Raw genomic sequence first — 21,252 nt, forward strand, 5'->3', positions numbered from 1 at the left:
TGTGAATGCGAATGCGAATGGTTGTTTCTGCAACCGGTTCAGGGTGTATGTACCCCGCCTCCCGCCCGAAGATAGCTGGGATAGGCTCCGGCACGCCCCCGACCCGCGTGAGGACAAGCGGTAAAAGAAAGCGGATGGATGGATGGATTTCAGCGAAACGAATGACTGCACTCCACTGGGGTCAGATAATGAAATGTGTGCTGACATCATCTTGACCGTGACAGTTGCTTTCAACACAAAGCGGCGTGGGCAGACACGGGTGTTAAACTTCACACACTGCCTATTGTACGCCCAGAGCTGGCAAAAAAAGTCCTCACACCTTGTGCTTAAGCAGAAGTTCAGATACCTGTGTCAAAAAAAGACTGGTAAAACTAGAACTACTGATTCAACTACTGTACCCTTCCATCCATCCGTTTTCTGTCGCGCTTCACATCACGCGGGTGGCGGGCGTGCTGGAGCCTATCCCAGCTATCATCGGGCAGGAGGCGGGGTACACCCTCAACTGGTCACCAGCCAATCGCAGGGCACATACAAACAAACAACCATTCGCATTCGCATTCACATTCACACCGACCCAACGGGCAATTTAGAGTTGTCAATTAACCTGCCGTGCATGTTTTTTCGGGATGTGGGAGGAAAGCGGAGTGCCCGGACGGAGAAAAGCCACGCAGGCACGGGGAGAACGTGCAAACTCCACACAGGCGGGGCCGGGGATTGAACCCCGGTCCGCAGAGCTGTGAGGCTGACGCTCTAACCGGTCGACCACCGTGGCGGGACCACCTACTGTACCTACTACTGATTCCTTGTAAAGGGTAGAAAGTACAGCTAGCAGTTTTCAAACGTAGGGAGTGAAAGTAAAAAGTCGGCAGGAAAACGAAATACTCGAGTAAAGATACAGATACCTGAAAACAATGATTGACTTCCCACCACGTGCTATGCATCAGAACTACTGTTCCTGTCATCGCATCGGTTCTCAAACCTTTTACACCAAATGCGTAAGAGAAATCCATACTTAGCTCACCAAGTTCCACCATCATGACCAACGTTCCAATTTAGTAGCGCAAAAGGCCAACATGTTACCAAGACAAAAACAAGACAGAGGTTTTATTCCAACACAGTTTGAACATTAACACTGCGCTTAAATATACAGGAAGAAAAAAAACTGTCAATGAATAATGATTCAATTAGAATGTACTGCACCCAAGTTCAATTTGTACGAGAGTAAGTGTTGAAAAAACACAAGGAAAGATTAAATGCAAATGCGTTAACTAACTTATCAGTGAGTTAAATACAACTGAATTGTACTCAGGCAGTGATTCTTTGGTGTACCACCAGAGGGAGCCCATGTAGCGCTAGTGGTGTCTGTACCACACTTTAAGAATCACGCAAATTCGTACCGTCAACTCACGCATCGTGTTTTTATTCCCCTTCGCAGGCAAGCACAGACGCGGGCACCGGCGGCGCGCTCACACCGCACCACGTGCGCGCCCACTCGTCGCCCGCTTCCCTGCAGATGGGCGCCGTCTCCGGGGGCTCCCTGTCCGGCATGCCGCCGGCGGGCGCCTCCCCCCAGCACCTGCGGCAGTCCTCGTACGAGATCCCCGACGACGTGCCGCTGCCCCCGGGGTGGGAGATGGCCAAAACCGCCTCGGGCCAGAGATACTTCCTCAAGTAAGGGCATCGACTCTCTCCTCGCTGGCTTTGTCCTGACCTGCAAATCGGTTGCACGAAGGCGATCGGGAGGCTCTCTGAAAACTGCCCTCGTTGTCCCAAAATGGTATCATGCAATCAGTTCTTTAATGTTTGCAAAGCTTTTGTGTGACTTTGTGGTTGACATTTTGAAGCCAACATACAATTTCCCTTTCAATGCTCATTTCAGGGGACTGCAATATTAGTGACTCTTATCGCCATGTCGTCCATGATTTATGTCAATCATATTAGCTTTAAACTTTGGCCAGAGAGGTAATTGGTTGAGTGTGTTTGCGAGTGCGCCGCTCCCTATATGTAGCTATGCACTTCTTTAATCAACAATCTATTGCACAGTTTTTTTTTTTTTTTTTTTTTTTTAGAAACTATTGACATCAGAACTCCCAAATTCCAAACATATATTGTGATTTTGTGTAATTATTTTCCAAAAAATGAAAAATGGTCAAAATTACTGTAAAAAAAAGCAAAGAAAAGGAAAGGTCCTTCATGAAGCTCATGGACGCGCGAGCGCAGCATTTGCGAGACCAACATTTTTGCAGCCGTTTTCTGTGGTTGAAGATGTGTGGCTTGGTCCATCCATCCATTTTCTGTCGCGCTTCTCCTCACGCGGGTCGCGGGCGTGCCGGAGCCTACACCCTGAACCGGTCGCCAGGGCACACGTAAACAAGCCAACATTCGCACTCACATTCACGCCTACGGGCAATTTAGAGTCTCCAATCGACCTAGCGTGCATGTTTTTGGGATGTGCCCCGGAGAAAAGCCACGCAGGCACGGGGAGAACATGCAAACTCCACACAGGCGGGGCCGGGGATTTGAAGCCCCCCGGTCCGCAGAACCGTGAGGCAGACGCTCTAACCAGATGTCCGCCGTGCCGCCATGTTTCAATTTGTATCCAATTAGTCAAGGAATAAGAGTCAGTCACTATTAGAAAGTGCTGTGTTGAAATAATGGTCGCCTCGAAACAAGTTACTACTGTGCTAGCGGTAGACAACGTTGCATTGTGACTCACGCACTAATCGGGGTTATGGAACTCCATCGTAAACTGACTGTATTAGTTGTCCTAAACATTGTGAGAATACAATGTTGTCGTCTATGACCAAGCACGTCTCGTGACAAAATGTGTCCTATCTCGGAATGTGCCAGGTGATAAGGTTGTACTGACCCAGCTAAAGTTGAAGGGTTTCGGGTACAAAATCAAAGCTGCTGTACATTATGCTGCCGGTCATTTGCAACGGTGGACAGTCCTCCCAAACGCAGTCAATTGCGGGTTATTACATTTAGCTAGCAAACAAGACCAGTCTCGGGTGGGCTGGATGTAGCGTTCATCGGGCTTTGCCGCGGAGACAAAAGGGTCCTCTGCGGTGGCCTCGGCAGACACGGCTAACCTGACTTGCCATCTCAAAGTCAAGCTGCAACCCTCTCAGTTATTTTCATGGTAACAATGTTGGATTTTTAAGATACAACTGATCTCTATTTGTATCCTATTTTAGATTTTGGTCTTTGGGAAAAAAAGTCATGTATTGTCAAGAAACGACAGTAGTTGTATACTGTCGAGATAAATCGTATCCGTTGTAGAGTATTTGAGAAAAGGTCCTAATATTTTTCGAGCTGTTACTATAGTTTCTAGATTAAAGTCATCATTTTATATTTGAGAAGCGAGTTGTCTATGCTCCACGATTAAAAGTTGTATTTTGTCGAGATTATAAAGCTGTGATTTTACAAGACCAAAGTTAATTTTGAGAAGCAAAATAAAGATTTGATATTTTGGAGAATGAAGTTGTACATTTAAGACAAAAGTAGTAGATTTTTTTTTAGATGACCAGAATAAAGTTTTGCACTGAGAAAAAAGTATTTTTAGATCCTTTTGTATTTTGGAGAATCAATTCCTAATTTCACCAAAATAAAGTTGTATATTTTCTACATTTTGGGGGACATTTAGTATCTGTGAGAGAGAAAGAAAATTGGGATATAGTTCAACTTTTACAAAACTAAAACGAAGCACTCCGTCTTTGGTCCGTATTTGGACTTTGAAGCGATGGTGTCCACGTTTGCGGAGAAACAACCACACGGATTCTCGTGAAATTCAGACCCTCATTTTGAAAACGTGCAACATTTTTCCTGAAAATAAACGACTCCATTTTTCTTTTGAGCTGGCCTTGATACTCCCTCGTAACTTTTCGATGCCTCTTTCCTATAGGGCGTGGGTTTTAACGCGAGTGACCTACCGCTTTGCCGCTCTTACGTTAACGATTCCGGAACAGTTCGTTTTGATGCCGGAGGTCGAGCCTTCCTCCGCCTCGAGTGCAACAAGTTAAACCAAAAAGCGAGCGCACAAACACGCTGCGCTCTGATTTACCCGGGATCAAAAAAGTGATTTCGCTGCCAGACGTTTCACATCTGGACTACATCTGTCGGGTTTCAAAGAAATGTGTGTGTTGAGGATGGTGGGGTGGGCGGTGTTTTGCAGACTCTCCCAGGATCGCTGCCATTGTTGAGAAACTGATAATTATTCAATTTGGTGAGATAAATCAAGGCTAAGGCTTCGGTTGCGTAAAAGCCAGTTGTACGTACTTGAAACTCTTGTTATGGGTTTTGACTCGATTGCCGGGATTCGCGTTTGTGTGCATTTCTTTTCATGTGGAATCAATCGTATGTCGGTTGGCTGACAGTCAAAGAAAGACGCAAATGCAACTCCCAAGTTGCGTTTGCTACACCAAAACAATGATTCGAGCAAGGGAAAAACGAAAGAAAGGCAAAGTACATTCATGCATACAGCTCATCTCATGCACAAGGTAAGTCATTGTGCTTGACATGATTAAGAGCATTAAAAAAAGGAAAAACAAGAACGAAACGGCAACATTTGATCTGGAATTTGCGTCTTATCCCGACGGGATTTCTTTTAAGCACTGGAGAATTAAAGGAGACATAATCTGCTTCTTTTTTGAATCTATATAACCATTTAAAACGGTTCTGAAACTGTGTGGCACACCACGGGTTTTGACGCGCTGGGATTTGTGTCGTGTTTTCATGCGGCTGACTGTCAAAGAAAGCCGACTCCCAAGTCACCTTTGCTATACTGAAACAATGAGCTAAGCAGGAACAAAAACACTTTGGGTCCATCTCTGCTGTTGGCTTGCAAACCCCCAAAATGTCACACAAAGTGAAAGAAAATCGCACATCACAGCGTCGACATTCGATCTGGAGCGCAGACGGCCTTTGGCTGCCGCCGCTGGAAAAGACACTCCCCTATTTATAAACAGTCCGGCTCTGACACCCAAGTGTTGAGGCCAAGCGGCCAAGCTCGGAGAGGGGGGGGGGGGGGGGGGGGGGGGGGGGGACGACGGACAAGCGGCACGTCAGCTCACGTTTCCTTCAGTTGTCTCCGCCGGCTGTATCAATCGGGGCCGGAGGAGGAATTCCCTCGGCAGTTGTTTATGAGCACACTGTAGGCCGTCGGCACGGCGGGTGATGGGCCTCTGAGTCATAGCGACCCCGCGGATACCTTTAAGAGCGGCGCTGTCAATAGAGAGCCGCCGTGCTGCGACGGGACCTCTTTTGTGTCAGCGGAGTTAAATGGCAGCCGTGTGGAGACGAGCAGAAAAGCGGGGGGGGGGGGGGGTTCCCTTTGTCCCGCCACTGAAACAGTGAGCTTTATTCACACCGCAGGCCTATGTAAGCCTTCCTAAAATTCAGGGTGTCCCCAAAAAAAACAAATACCCACTCTTTGACTGCCATTAGTTTTCTCTTTTGGTTTTGTCTCCGGTGGGGGAAAAAAGCCTAAATAATGGTAAATGTACAGTTGACTTTTGTCATGAAGTGCCACAGGGAGTACGAAAAAGTCACAGAAGACAGTTTCGCAGGAGTCCTCGCATCAGATGGGGGATATTGCAAAGACGTTGGCGAGCCGTGTCTGGGCCTTCAGTGGGGACTTAAGCGACTGAAACGACGTTTTGCTCGTCGAACCTGGCTTGCTCTGGCCAACCGATCGGTGGAGGTCAAAATGCAGCGGAAACTGGTGGCAACCAGTTTGAACGTTTGCAAGGAACGCAGAATTAGCAGACCAGACAGACTTGGGGAGGAGAATATTTTCTTTCATGTCATGAAAAGTTATTTTTTCTCTAATATTAACTCAGACTTGTCTCTACAAACACCGAAATGGAAACGACATATGGATAATGGCAAGTCGTGTACATTTCTTGATTTTTTTTTTTTTTGAAGATGGCGGGTGATGAGATGACAGCTTTTAGTTTGTATTAAAAACAACAAATGAAGTTTGCCCAAATAAATCTAGCGCTAATTGGCAGTGAGGGTTCCAGGAGCAATTGTGATGTTGATAGAGTTGCCCAATTGTTGCATGAGAAAGAAAAACACCTCCAATTGAAAGAGTGCTCCAACGTCAACAAAGTCTGTTGACCTTTCCTCTTCTTTCTTCCAGCACTTAGCTGTGGCCTTTGATTTATGACAGCAGGGAGGTTGGGTCACCTTGCTTAGTGCTTGCTGACTGGGGGGGGCTTAGGGGGGACTGGCTCATAAACTAATGAAGGTTTCTAATTTAGACACACCGGCCAACTAGGAGGGGTAATCGCTGTTTCCGGACGCTTATTAAATGCAGCTTTCGACGAGCTTTTTAGTCCGTGGGAAGTTAGCCCTAAGCTGGGGCGAGCTCCTTTGGCGGAGTCGTTATTGTCCGGCCACGGGGGCAGCTAAAGCCGTGTGTTGATGGACGCTTTTGTCTTTTCCCAATTGGATTTTAAAAGAGGCCACTTTTCCCGCGTCCAGTTGTTTTTCTGTTCAGCATGACAACAATTAAAGGAAGCACATTAGCTTGTGTATCATTTCTTCTTTCTATTTGCCATCATAAATCATAAAAAAAAAAAAAAATATATATAACAAATCACTGATTATTTTGTTGGTTTTTCAATCTAACACAAAAACAAATGCCTGATGTTTAATACTTCCGTTTTAGTGCTGCGGTCCAAAAATAGAAAAATAGGTCACACGACGGAATTTGATTTGAACATTTACGTGACCTGACATTTTGGTAATGGGCAGGAACACGATCTATCGACCGTATCATATCTTCCGGGGAACGTATTTGAGAGGTATTCAACGCATCTTTACTAGTGTTCGTTATCAAACTTCCGGGTCATGTAAACCCGACCAATTTAATCAAATTCTGTCTTGTGGTCCATTTTTCCATTTCATCATTTTGCTCTAAGCCTAAAATTTAAGTAGAATTCACCCCCCCCCCAAGCATTCAAGTACCGTTTTTTTCACGACCGTAAGGCGCACTTAAATCTTCTCCAAAATGGACGGGGCGCCTTATAATGCGCCGCCGCACCTTATGTGTGCACCGAGTTCCGAAATCTGTAAATGTTGTGTGACTTTGATGAGCGCTGCGCTTGACTGACTGGGAGCATTTCCTGCCGACACGCTGCTTATATCGGGGAAAGACGGACGTGACTGAGGACAGCGTGGCTGGATGGACGAGGAAAAAAAGAGACCGGATGTTTTTTCCCACGCGTCACCGTACCTGTTGATCTGTGACTCCATGCGTGCCCATCTCACAGCCGCTGTGAAAAAACAAATGCGGCAAATGAACTCTGAGCTTGCCGTCATTCCGGGAGGCTTGACGAAGAAACTCGGTGTAAACGGGGCGCTCAAAGTGAAGTTGCGAGCAGCGTGGGAGCGACGGACGACAGATGGCGAACACAGCTTTACGAGGACTAGGAAGCAGCGCCGGTCGAGTTACGCCACCATATGCGAATGGATTGCGGATGCCCGGGCTGAGGTATCTGCTTTGACTATTGTCCGAGCTTTCGCGAAAGCCGGCATCATTGCCGAACAGCCCCCCCGGCAACGAGACGGACTCCGACAATGACGAGAGGGAACCCGGCGTGTTGGATGGAGAACTTGCCCGGCTGTTCATTTTGGATACAGAAGATGACGACTTTCATGGACTTGTGGATGAGAATTGATCCAAAAATAACGTGAGTACACGGTTAAATACTTCAATGAAGTACAACCGAACTCACTGTTTACGTTGTTAAATACTTCCATAAACTACAACTGCTCAGTTTTGTTCCCGCTGCGTTTTAGAGTGCATGCAGTCTACCGTATGTTTGAAGCTAGCGTATGTTTTACCATGCCTGCGCTCTATAATACGGTGCGCCTTATGTATGTGTTCAATACAGAAATAGACCCCGTAACTGAGACTGCGCCTATTAATACGGTGCGCCTTATGGTTGGGAAAATACGGTATACGTGCAACTTTTCAGAAGCTAATGATAATTCGTGCAGCAGCTCAGCTTAGCTTTTGGCTTTGACATTATAGCAAGAGCACTGAACACATGGGAATGTGGGTGTTTCTGCATGGTAGCACCTCTGCATGATTGTGTTTCAGAAAGTGTAATCACTCGAAAGTGGCTCTATATCTTCTGCGAACCTAGCCGATCAAGTCACGGGGTGAAAATGTGTCTGGGGGGGTCAGTTCTTATGCAAAGGGTCGGTGAGCTCGGAAGTGCAAAACGGCTTGCAGTGAGTCACGTTTTCAGAAATTGGGAGATGTTCAAATGTTTCCTTGGTCGAAGATGGCTGCGATAGGCTCCGGCACGCCCGCGACCCTTGTGAGGATAAAGCGGTACAGAAAATGGATGAACGCATGTTTAATTTGACACATAACGGTGGATAGTCACTCGAGAGCAAGGAAGCCGCGGGCACATATTTTACAATTGGAAAATCTCACGGCACACCAACGAACATTGGATACACCAATGACTGTATGTACTTCCTGCCATCTAATAGAAGAGCATTCATTTGTTCTGTCTGGCACTTTGCCTCACTGGCATAAATAGATGAATAAAGATCCATTATTCCTTGGAAATCAATGATTGGTGGCACGGTGGGCGACCGGTTAGAGCATCTGCCTCACAGTTCTGAGGACTGGGGTTCAAATCCCGTGTGGAGTTTGCATGTTCTCCCCGTGCCTGTGTGGGCTTGTTTGTTTCTGTGTGCCCTGCGATTGGCTGGCAACCAGTTGAGGGTGTAGCCCGCCTCCTGCCCCCCCCCCCCCCCCCCCCCCCCCCCCCCAATGATAGCGGGGATGGGCTCCGGCACTCCCGCGACCCTTGTGAGGAGAAGCGGCTCAGAAAATGGATGGAATCAATGATTTTTGGAGTAATGAAGTCAAATTTGATATTTCCCACAGCACACCGGAAGAGCGCTCCCGGCACACTGGTCGGGAATCACTGCTCTCGAGAGCCAACTGTTTGTATATAAGCCAAGAAAAAGTCCATTTTCCATACATTAAAGACCCCCAAACTGGGTTTAAGCGGACATTTCCGCGAAGTAATGCACTAAATATCAACATAGCCATCTCGTTGTATCTATTTCAGTGTGTTAATGACGCCTTGTACTTGTACTTCACCGCATCAAAAATGAGCACCGAGCTCGTAATTGGATTTCATTCCCGACCGTACTGACCCCGCGGCCGCACAAATGGCACTCGGCAAGAAGGCGTCGTGAGCCTGTGTGAAGAGCTCATTTGGGCTAACTTTGTGTTTGACAAACTTTTGCTTTATTGACCACACACACAGACAAGACCCTTCCTGTTCAACCGGGGGGCCTGTCGGCTCAGCACACAAATGGGACTGTGAGAAAGTCGAGCCCCGTGTTTACCAAAGTCTTGATGTAACACCTCTGTCCCAGACATCAATGCCTCCACTGTCAGCTGAGGGCATCTCCAGCCTGGGAAGTGGGTCTTCTCAGGTGGGTTCAGGGCTTCAATTTACCCAAAGAAGAGGACCTTTTCTAAATACGTTCCCTATTTAAACAACGAGTTCAGTGCTATGTCTTGCCTTGCTATGTTACCACTAATATCCTTGGCAAAAACCAAAACAAAACACATCGCTCAGGCCTGGCCAGTTTGCCGTCCACTAAACCGCTTGAGTTCATCGGGTCCGGAGGGTCAGAGACTGATCAGTATATAACTATTTCTTACAATATTCTGCCAAGGAATTACTGTCCATCCAAGAGGATCACGACCAGATCCTTAAAGTTCTCCATCGGCAGCATTTTGAGTTGCTGTCAAAAGTGTAGTTCTCGGCGGGACAAATTCAAGCTCACGGATAATTAAAACCAAAAAACAAAAAAAAGAATCAAGCCGAATAGACGATTAAGTCTATTGAATTGAAGCTTACATTGCAAACAACATTGTTGCAGCATTTTGTGGAGTCATTATGAACATTGATTTTGGCTTGACAAATTCAAGATAGACGAAATTCATGCGAAAGTTACCATGGAAATAGTTACTGGATCTGTTTGACAATGTCAAGGTAACGCCTAGAAGCTAATGAAGCTATTGAAGCTTTTCTCGGCGTGACAAATTCAAACTAATGTCTAAAAGTCGAGCTCCGTGATCAAAATAGTTATTAGCTTGACAAATCTATGGTTCAAAACGAAAACTATAATTTAGGATTACATTTTAAACACATTTCTTCTTGGCTTAACAAATTCAAGCTAACGGCTATGATTCAAAACTAAAGTTGCTCAGATCTGTCAAATCCAAACTCGGGGCACAAAGTCAAGCTGAAGTAGCTATTTAAATGGTTGTCAGCTTGGCAAATCCTCAGTAAAATCTAACATTTGATCGTATATTACGAAGGAAATTGTCCTTGGCTTGACAAATTTAAGATAAAATCCAAACTAAAGTTGCCGTGACAAAAGTTGTTAGCTTGACAAATCCAAGTTAAAAGCTAAACTTTCCGCTGGCATTGCTGACATAATTGTTAAAGTTGGAGCTAAAGTTGCTATTGAAATAGTTGCTCAAATACCTCTATATACCATTATATAATTCTGCATATGACGTGTGATTAAGGAGCAACCGATTAAGTCGACAAATACGTGTGTTTGGTCACACAAAACAGCAGTGGGGCTAAAGCCACACACTCAGAGTTTTTAGACGTGTCTTGTCGAAACAAACGTCTCTTCAAAGGGAAACTTAAAGCCACAATGGGGTCACGGAGGTTGCCCCAATAATCTCCCTTGATGATGTCCCGCTGATAGAGAGGCAACCGGGCATTCCCCAGCAAGACCAGAGCTGAGGTGGTCATCCTCATCTTAGGGGCCTGATTACATCTGGCCCCCCTCGGTGCGCTCTTTAGTCACTGGCTTCGACCGCCTTCTGAGCATGTACCCCCAGTGCGGGGGCAACTGCTGAGACCTCGGGACCTTTGTTTCTCAAACCTGACAACTCATCCACAGCGGGCATTTTTCATTACAGAGACACTCGCCAAGTGGAACGCAGACAGTCAATCAAGTTTTGGTTCTGGGCTGACGTTATATCAAGTGTACCGGTATTATTCGGAGTTTCGGTTCTGGTCTAAGGTTATCTCAAGTGTATTATTCGGAGAGTTCCGAGACTAGAAATTCACTTGTTATTCATGTGATCATTCGCGAGAGCATGCAAAGTTATATGGTGCTTTTTCATGAAAAGCAACCCACTGAGCTAGTCATTGTTTTGTACACTTGTGATTCTGTAACTCTGAACAACAAAGTCATTTATTAAAAACCGGTCAGTCACCCTCCTCCTCCTCCTCCTCCTCCTCCTCTTCCTCAGTAGGAGATTATAAATAACACCCGCACAATAAACGCCACCTTGATAAGTGGGCCATCCGTCAAGGACACGTCGAGAGTCCGGGTGGATCGAGAGTCGTTGCTCTGGGCTCAGCTGAGCCACATGAGACTGCGATGACAGTTCAAATGAGCATCTTAACGGGCATCCATTTTGATAATAACGACGCTGTAATTGTACTGTAAAAAAATGAATAGGACGACTTGACTTCATTCTCCACGGCTGCGTCGTCAACAACAAGCAGTCCTTTGAGTGGATGGAAATACCACAACGCCGCCATCTTATCCTTTGCCTAAGCTAAGGCCGCTTACACGTGATTAGTGTTGTGTTTGTAGCATTTCTCCAACAAAATAACTCAGTTAGCCCCCAAGCTAGCATAAAAAGTGCAGTTCAATTGATGTAAGGTGTGACAAGAACTGTTCACAATCGCCACCCCACAAAGCCAGCACGCAAAGTACAGTTACCAAAACATGTAAAACACTCATTTAAGTTACTCGTCGTCAGATTCTCTGGTTTATGGATACATTATTTTAAGTCTAATCTAAATCATAATTTATGTATGAGCCTATTTGAATCTATTTGTATGATTGGCTAACATTCTCCTCGCTAAAATTCGGACCAAAGTAATCCAAATAATAAGCTCACATAGCTTTTTAAATTCTAAAAGTAAAGCCTAAGTAGCTATCGTTATACCTCTGATCTGAACAAATTCAAAGTAAAAGTTAGAATTTAACATCGCGAACAAAATTGTTCTTGGCTTTGAAAATGAAAGCGATCTGCTAAAAGTCAAGCTAAAGTTAGAAATACATTTGTTCCTGGATGAACATATTCAAGATAGCGACTAAAAGTCAACCTAAAGATCCTAACACAATAGTTATTTGATGACAAATCCAAGCTAAAAGCTAATATTTCTGCAGAATGTGTGAATAAAAGGTGGAGCTATCCACTAAAATTCAAGCTAAAATAGTTAAAATGGTTCTTAGCCTGGCAAATTCAGGTTAGCTGCTAAATGTCTAGCTAAAGTCGTGAACCAAATTGTTGTCAGCTTGAAAAATTCAAGCTTTAAGGTAAAATGTCAACTCAAGTTGCTGTGAAATATGTATTGGCTTGACAAATTCAAGCTCATGGAAGAAATTCAAGCTAACTGCTAATATTTAAGCTAACATTGCTGTGAAACTAGTTCTTAGCTTGACAAATGCAAGTTAAAAGATAAAAGTTGTGCTAATGTAGCAATCAAAATAGATATTGGCCTGACAAATCAATGTGAAAAGCTTACGTTTACTGGAACGTACTGTGGCTATCAAGATAGGCCTTAGCTTGATAAATCCAAAATCCAAGCTAACAAGAAAAAGTCAAACGAAAGCAGCTATCAAAATGGTTCTTAGCTTGACAAAACCAAGCTAAAACTTGACGAAGCTAACAGCTAATATTCAAGCTAAAGTTGACGAGTTGGGCAGCGGCCTGCCATTCGGTGGTTTGTCCCTACGGGAAACAGAGATCCCCCCCCCCCCCCCCCCCCCCCCGAGGAAGGGTGTCTCCGCAGCACCACAGGCGGGTAAAGATAACACTGAGCAGTTGCAACCACGGACCGGGTTTAAGGATCATCAGCAATTCCTCGCAGCAACTGGTGGGCCACCCCCTTCCCAACAGTTGGTGCCGCGTTTTTGTTTTTGTTTCATGTTTCGCCCGCAGGAAGCGGCATCCGCCTCAGGCCATATTAGGCCGGCTGAATGGATTATCTTTTAGTATTACAGCCTGGTGATGAATTACCAGCTGCTAGTCACTCATTGACTCGCTCTCTGAGTTACCAAATGTTTTGAATACAGAGTGCCGGTGAGGCGGAAAAGATGGTATTTCATCACTAACTCCTTTGCTCATCAACTTTTGTTGATTTGTCCAATAAATGACTTGATAGAAAAGTCAATAGGATAATGATCAATTTTGTGATTGGTGACAAAGCACAGCGTTATTAGTGTTAGAGTGTCATCTAAATGTGAAAAAAATGGTGCTATTTTTACATTTAAAAAAACAAAAAAAATTTTAATGTAGAGTTTTCATTTAACTTTTTTAGTACATATATTTGTTCAAATTGTTGTATCATTCAAATTGTTTGACATTTTTTTTTAACCGTTTCACGTTTCTTTGAACTTTTCTACATTTAAAAATGTTCAAATTAAAAAAAAAATACTGACCTATCTTTCAACCTCGAGATTTTTTTGTAAGCTTTTTAATGCGGGCGGTGTTTACTTTTAGAATTAGAATATCCGGAAGTCCAATAAAAGTCCCAACATTCAGCAAGCCCACATATGGCCCCGGGCCAAACTTTGAAGAGATGTAAGGGTAGGAAAAGAATGAAAAAACATTTGTTGTTTGCGGGTAGCGGCGTACGAGGATCTCATCAAATTCTGACTTCCTTATCCCACTGCTTTTCTCCCATTCTCCTCCCCTTTGTAATAAATGTCATAGTTTCCACAGTGGGAAGAAGGGAGGCAGGGCAGAGTGGAACGGGACCGCAGCATCTCGGGCGGCCAATCGCGTTCAGAGCTTCCGTGGATGTTTTTTCCCCTCTTTCAGTCCTTTTTTTTTCTATTGGACAGTTGTATCAGCCCGCTCCCCCGTGACCCCTCTTTCTCAAGGGGGCCCCTTCAGTCTGAGCAGTTCCAGCTACTTTGCTTGCTTTTGCTCTGTGTGTGTGCGTGAGGGCCACGAGGGGGAGGGGGTCCGGGGTCGGGGATTTGGCAGCTCCTTTGATCAGTAAAGCATAAACAAGAGGGGGGCTTCAAAATGGGTTGCATTGTGCAGTGGAGGGTGGTTGGTGTCGGGGCGGGGGGCCGGAGGAGGAGTGCTGAGTCAGGCCCTCTCGGTCTCTGGCCCTCTGGGAGTTCTTGGCTTGGCAAATTCAAGCTAATGGCTGAAATGAACGCTAAAAGTGATACACAAAAGAGTTTGGAGCTTCTCAAATTGAACTTAACGAGTCAAGCCAAAGGAGCTATCAAAAGGTTTTTTCCTACTTGTGGTCGATCGTCTTTTCACTTTTCTGCCCCAAACGCACCGGAACGCTCTACAACAAATAATACAACGCACCTCATTCATCCCAATATCATCGTTGAAAAACTTGTACACGATCACCGCACCTGTCTTTAGCCTCTTTTGAAACTTGTATTCATCATATGCCATGATGTAATATTGTAATGTGTTATGTAAATATGTAAATAGGTCAGATTGTACAGTATTTCTATTCTTTGTATTGTATTTATTTGCTGTCTGCAGCCAGGTCGGCATTGCAAAGGAGAATCTGTTCTCGATTGCCTTACCTGGATAAATAAAGTTTCCGTCAATGAAATAAATAAATAAGTAAGCTAAAAGGTCAAATGTAAGCTAAACTAAAAGTCAAGCTAAAGGAGGAGTGCTGACTCCTTTTTTTCTGACCAGCAAGCAGCCATTACAGCCAAAGAGAAAGCTTCCAAAAAGTCTAAACCGACGCGTAAGATGTGACCACTGGTTAGTTGCTTGGTTAGTAACGTTGTAAACACACCAAATGCGGCCCCCACGTAAACAAAGTGGAATCTGCTGCCTGTTTTGTTTGAGCTGAGGGGCGTCTCTCCGAGAGAAAAAAAAAAAAAGAACATGTGAATGGTGTGGGGTTTTAGGTCGTAGCTCAGTCTGCGCTTTTGTCAAGCAGGTGAAAGCTTTGTAAATGTGGCGCCAGATTGTTAAAGCCCCTGACACTCCACAGTGTCCGAGGGGGCTTCCAGGAAAGAGGGGGGAAAAAAGAAGGACCCCCTGCGTTGAGCCCTGGGACTGACCCTCCCTCAATAGAGAGGGTCCCGCTCGGGAGAGGAGGGCTTCCTGTATTAGCTTTCCATCTTAATCAAGCAACAAGTACCAACAAAGCACTAATTATCAATGCCTTCACTGAATGCGACACAATACCCACCCCAAATCCCCCACCATCCCCCCCTGCTCCCCCCCACGCTGCCAGGCTAAGAGGAGCCATGAAATAGATGCAGCGACATTGTTCCGCCCTTCGCTTGCTGTTTTCAAAGCCTCGAGACCATCGCCTCACCTGAGGCCGCGCACGCCTTTCACCGCCCTGCTTTGATCCACGGAAGAAATGCTCTTGAAATTTCACGTCGCGATTGCAGCGGCTGAAGCGATCATCAAAGTGATCAGTATCATCGCCAATGAGAATATCATGTCAGGTTCAGTCAGGTATGTGTTCTAAAGGGAGTGGCACGAGTCCAAACATTAGCGAAAAGATCTACAAATACACAGATATCCCATCAGAAATCCCAAACTACTCGACAACAAAGTACCAAATTGCTTTCAAATATACAAATGTTAGAATACCAAAATATCCGAAAATATTCCAGAAAAATATTCATACATATTCAATACAAAAAACACAAATATATTTTAAAAAAGAGGCTACAATACAAAATAATAGAAGACAATGCCAACTATAGAAATATACAGAAAAATAGGAAAATGTTAGACAGAACATTTTAAATATTCAATATAAAATACTGACATATTTAACAAAAAATATACAAACATATTATAAAACAATGCTAAATATTAGTACAAATCGAAACACAAACAACCGAAAATATACACAAATATCAGAATGCAACTCTTTCGGGCAAATATTAGCCATTTGACATAGCACCAGCAATAAGTGGCTGCTAGCAGGTGCTGCTACGGTAAGGAGCATTTGTTGTCGCCTGTTGTCACGGTCTCGTCGGAGCGCACGCCTTTGAATGCGGGAAGTGTCGAAGTGTTTTCACGCTGCCGATTTCCAGAGAATTCAAGGCAAAACACGTTTTCCAGGCTGATGTTGGAAGCTTGCTCTATCGCGCTCATTGTTCCGTTGAAAGCTCTACGTCCGACTCATCGGTTCCTGCACGTCTGCTGCTTCGCATTAGCCTGACCTCCGCTTTGAACTTTCCTCATGCTGATTGTCTTATCTTTGTCTTCTCGCAGCCACATTGATCAGACCACCACTTGGCAGGACCCCCGCAAGGCCCTGCTCCAGATGAACCAGGCTCCCCCGCCCAGCTCTGTGCCGGTCCAGCAGCAGAACCTGATGAACCCGGCCAGCGGTGTGTGTTTGTTTGCACTTGATTTTGTATTTCTTTGACAAAAAATATGCAAAACACTCTATGCTCGCTCTCTGTCTGCCAAGATACAGTATTTCTTCGGAGTATTTCACTTGCATCAAGTCCCAATCAGGTATTAGAACTTGTTCATGAGATTTTATTGTTGGTTATGATTGGGTCTATCTTAAAATAAGATGTCATTCTATAAATACATGACAATGCAAAAACTGAGCTTAAAGGCACAAGAACAATAGTGAGGAACTGAGGACTACAGTATAATAAATGGCAATAGAACAGGGCAATTTGACTTGTTTAATAGTAAAACTACTATTTTTATAGCGTCGACACCGAATGAACCATGGTATTTGTCATTTTAACTCATAAACAGTAACACAATCTCAATGCCGAATTCAGATTTTTACACAATTGACAATTTTTTTTCATTCTCCTGTTCTATTTGCAGACAATCGATCTTAATATATTCCTCATTTCATTCGTTTTTACGTTGTTTTTCTCAGCCCAGTTTTTCCAGTGCGGTGCCGATTTTGTGTACATTTCCTCGCGCTCGACTACTACTGTCTGGGCATTTATGTGCTACATGCTAGTCGCTACACGTCAGCGATGCTTGGCGTAGCTCGCTGGAGTCGCCGCTGCTGGAATTTGCCTCAGGTGAGGTGAGACCGAGGGAGAACGTGACAGGTCCTGTCTGACGTGTTTTTCAGAGCACCTCGACTCCCAGATTACACGCGAACCGTCGTCAGATGGCGGCACGCGTGTAAATCTGTTCTTGACAGCTGGAAAAAAGATTTAGGAGCTAATCAAGTGACATTGTTTCAAAATGACATTTCCTTCATCGTGTTTCCGGTTGATGGCAACAATTATTTCTTTAACAATTATGGGGGGGGGGGGGGGGGGGAAAGATCATCAAAGTCAATGCAGTCAAGTCTTAGACCTTAAGCCCCAGTCAAAATGTGTCCTCACACTGCAAAACAAATATCAAAAATGCAGTACTTCCCTGCTGCATTGGGTGTCACCTATTAAGATCCTGCTTCAGTGCAGATGTTCTTAAAATATTTTGGCGTGAAATACATTTACAATGTGTATTTGAACACGTTTAAATGTGTTTAAGGTGTGCAAGACGGCTATCTCGAGTCTTAAACTATGTAGGAAAAATGCTTTTTTATATGGGCTCTCGGTATTATCGATTTTCACTTATACAGAAGAAAAAAACCGTTAGGTTCCATCATCTGGCTTACAGAAAAAGTACAATATTTCACTAGCACGTGGAGCTAAAAACACGCAGAATTTCCAATGTTTTGCACGATGGAAAAACATTAAAGGTGATATCATTTGCAGTTTTCTACGATTTAGAACAGTTCCCAGGGGTCTTAATAAGATGTTTGTGACTAATTAGCCTGTTTGGGGGGGGTCGGTCGAATATGCTGAATATGGCCGTGTTCACACTGCAGGTCAATTCCGATTTTTTTGCCCAATGTGACATCATCAGATTCTGTCATGTCAACGTGAACATTACAATTGCGATTTCTTCACATCCGACCCGGGCCTCTTTCATGCGCGGACATAAATCGGATATGTATCCGACGCGAGTGCAGTACGGACGCTCACGGGGCGCACGTCCGGCCTGTACGTCACCACAAGGCAACAACTGCCGGACAAAAGCAAGCGGCAGACGAAGGAGCAGAAAACAGTCAATGGAGGAAAGAAGATGCTTTAGAACTTATCAATAATGAGAAAATGTCGGCTCCGAAATGTCCACAAATGCGTCATGACGAGACCCACGCGAGGGGCCGTGTTGACTTCCGTCAACACGACATCTCGTGCCTGTGCGCACGCACAATGTGACGTCCTGTTTTGTGTGTAGAAGTAGTATTTTTTTGGGGTAACCAAAAAAAAAATCTGAGTTGGGCATCGTGCCCTGCAGTGTGAACGTAAGCCTTATGACTTTGATTACCGTGACGACCAGGGGCGGAGCTAATTGTTGAATTCGGAGTCTGAAAGAGCGCACGCAAGCCCCCCGTAACAACAGTAATGCAGTGGACACGACGGATCCGAGTTGTGACGTCATCGTTTAAGAAAGGCTCACTGAGAAATAGCTCACAAAAGTTTGATTTCACATTTGACAGGTGAGCAGGCATGCCGGATACCCGACTATTTGTATCAAAGCCATTCAAGAGTTTCCATTTCATTTAACATGAATGTGTGACTCTCACCATGATTGGACACAACAAAAGGTTAATTTAAAGATGATTAAATGTAGTTACGTCACATGCCTTGTCCGCCCTCCCCCAGGTCCGCTCCCTGAAGGCTGGGAACAAGCGATTACATCAGAGGGTGAAATTTATTACATCAACCACAAGAACAAAACCACTTCCTGGCTGGACCCGCGGCTCGACCCCCGCTTCGGTGAGTTCTGCAGCGAAGTTAGTCGTACGTTTATCCAAAAAGAAAAGCAAAAGTCAAAGCTGTCGTCATAGAAACTCAAGGCCCCCCGCCCCCCTGATGAAGTTGCTCACAGCTGTAGCGGCCTGAGCAGGCTTACTTTGATTTGATTTTGCACTTGCCCCTCTTGCTCTGGGGCAGTACCTAACCTTTTGTCAACCATTTTAGTGTTGGAACAACAGCTGAGTTGGCCATTAATCCCAAGAAACACCACACACACACACACACACACGCACACACAGTAACGCCCCCATTCACCCTCTGTCCTGACCCAAGCTAAAGTTTGACTGGGGGGGGGGGGGGGGGTAGCAGATAAGTGACAGGGCCAGGTATGTGCGATAAGACTGAAAAAAAAAAGTGTTCGCTTGGAAGTACCATCACACCGTTCGATGTCAGCGCAGCGTTGGAGTGGATGAAGCCTGGATGTGTTGGGAGTCCAAAACAAAGTTGTTAGGGGAGCAGAGCAGCTTTGAAGATTTATAAGTCATGAACACACACATAAACACACGGGCTAGCGGGCGCCTGATAGTGAGTTGCGCCGTGTTAACCGTTGCTGTGCCGCCACACTCGGGGAAAAAAACCACACAGACCTGAATCAGGCCTTTATACAGAAGTGGGAGGAAGTCGCACACACAGTATGCGCAAGTCGTATCATTTCAATATCAAGTTTCATGCAAGTCCCAAAGTTAGTTTGGCCAAAAATCAAGCTGCTCAAGTCGAGTCCCTACTAAATTTCAAGAGTCAAGCTCTTTACTCTTTACTCGGGTGAAGCATGTTATAGCAAGTCTGACAGTCTTGCTCAGTCTCAATATATATTCGCGCATTAGCCACTTTGCACTCAGTATCCGTACTTGCATCGGCTCTACTAGCACATTCACAATCACGGTTTTGTTTTAATAGTACACTAGCAAAAGCAGTCTTTCTATTGTCTCTTACTTTATCCTATTCACTATTGGTGAGCTGATTTGGGAAATGAATGTATTTTACCAGTCTTTACGGGTTTTATGGTGACGGATGAAGCCAAATGTCGGAGTGGTTGTTTCTAACCTTTTTTTTTTTTTAATGGTGTAGAATAAATTATGTGGGCTGAAAGAAGACCCTGGTCGCTGGGGTGAGTTGGCTAAAGCGGGCCATACTGCAAATAGCAAAAATCTGCCAATAATTGACACTGAGTATACGATAGCTTCTCGCAAAAATCAACCAATAGGTGAGTTTGTCAATGTCGAAACGCAAATACAGTATGCGGGAGCCTACTATACTCCCAAAAAGATCGGGAACCTTAGGGGCGGGGACTGCAGGATGGAACTGAATCTGATTGGATGACTACTCACCCACTTCACGAAAGATTCTCAAATAAAGTGATCTTTAAATCTTTTCTTTTTAGCAAAGTGCAACATCAATTGTTGGTCTTCTTTTTAGGAAATGAAAGATTCCGACAGTACTAAAAATTCCTTGAGGTTGAGCTTGAACTTGTTGGTCGCTGCCTGGTTTGAGGGCCTTTGCGTTGTAGCCGAAAGCCATAAAATGCTGCTTTGTTGTGGCTGTTTTTGTTTTGGAACATATTCCTCCACACTCAACTGTGCTGCCATGCAGGTGTCCAATCACCGGCCAGCTGCTTTGATAATGGAAGCTAATTTTGAGCTTGGAGGAGAAAAGCAGCAGAGCGCCTTTAACAGAGGCCTGTTGCCTTGCCGGCTGCTTCACACACACACACACACACACACACACACCTGCTAACACTAACAACCCAACACGCACACACACACACTAACATCCAACACCCCTCCCACCCTTTTTCGTGAGGCCCAATGCAGGCACAGCCTCGTTGTGCTGTCGCTCCAGACAGACTTGAATCTCTGCCAGGCCTCTTTATTCTGCACTCCAACTCTTAATCTGTTCCAGACTTTTTCAGTCAAAGACTGGGGGGGCGGGGGGGGGGGGGGGGGGGGGGGGGGGGCTCGGGTTCAGGGTTTGAGGGAAAGAAAGGAAAAGCGAGGAAGAGAGGTAACATCCAGACGGGATAAGCATGCACCCTCCATGGCGGCGGAAGAGGGGAAAAAAACGAGAACGCCGTGCGGGCGTGTTCTATTTGGGAGAGCAGCGAACTAACCGGCTAGCCTGCTAGCTCCTTTGGTTCTACTGTAAGGCAGCTTTGTCAAACGCGGCCTACGTGTCATGTGACTCTTGCGCCTCTTCTGAAAATTGGCAGGGAGCAATGATATCATCTCTAGTGTGACTTTTCATGGGATTTAGCGGTCACACTCTCTAATTGCTGGAACAGTAGTAGCAGTAAGTCACAGTGTCTCTTTGGAGGAATCAATATCGCAACCTGACATGCTGGATCGTTCTTTGTGA

The 21,252-nt window shown here is 45.1% G+C and overlaps 1 protein-coding gene across 3 annotated transcripts in view; it reads left to right on the forward strand.

Annotated features, from left to right (window-relative positions):
* yap1 (Yes1 associated transcriptional regulator) overlaps window positions 1–21,252 on the forward strand; it is a 36,115-nt gene that overhangs the window by 2,590 nt on the left and 12,273 nt on the right. Inside the window, exons 2-4 of one of the 3 annotated variants that reach the window (XM_061782742.1) lie at window positions 1,436–1,671; window positions 16,322–16,440; window positions 18,748–18,861. In XM_061782742.1, coding sequence (XP_061638726.1) covers window positions 1,436–1,671; window positions 16,322–16,440; window positions 18,748–18,861 — 469 coding nt within the window. Of the gene's footprint in view, window positions 1–1,435; window positions 1,672–6,253; window positions 7,698–16,321; window positions 16,441–18,747; window positions 18,862–21,252 lie in introns of those variants that run through there. The other 2 variants (XM_061782744.1, XM_061782743.1) reach the window with 2 other exon arrangements.

Source organism: Phyllopteryx taeniolatus, chromosome 8 (assembly GCF_024500385.1).
Source record: "Phyllopteryx taeniolatus isolate TA_2022b chromosome 8, UOR_Ptae_1.2, whole genome shotgun sequence".
NCBI classification, from domain to species: domain Eukaryota; kingdom Metazoa; phylum Chordata; class Actinopteri; order Syngnathiformes; family Syngnathidae; genus Phyllopteryx; species Phyllopteryx taeniolatus.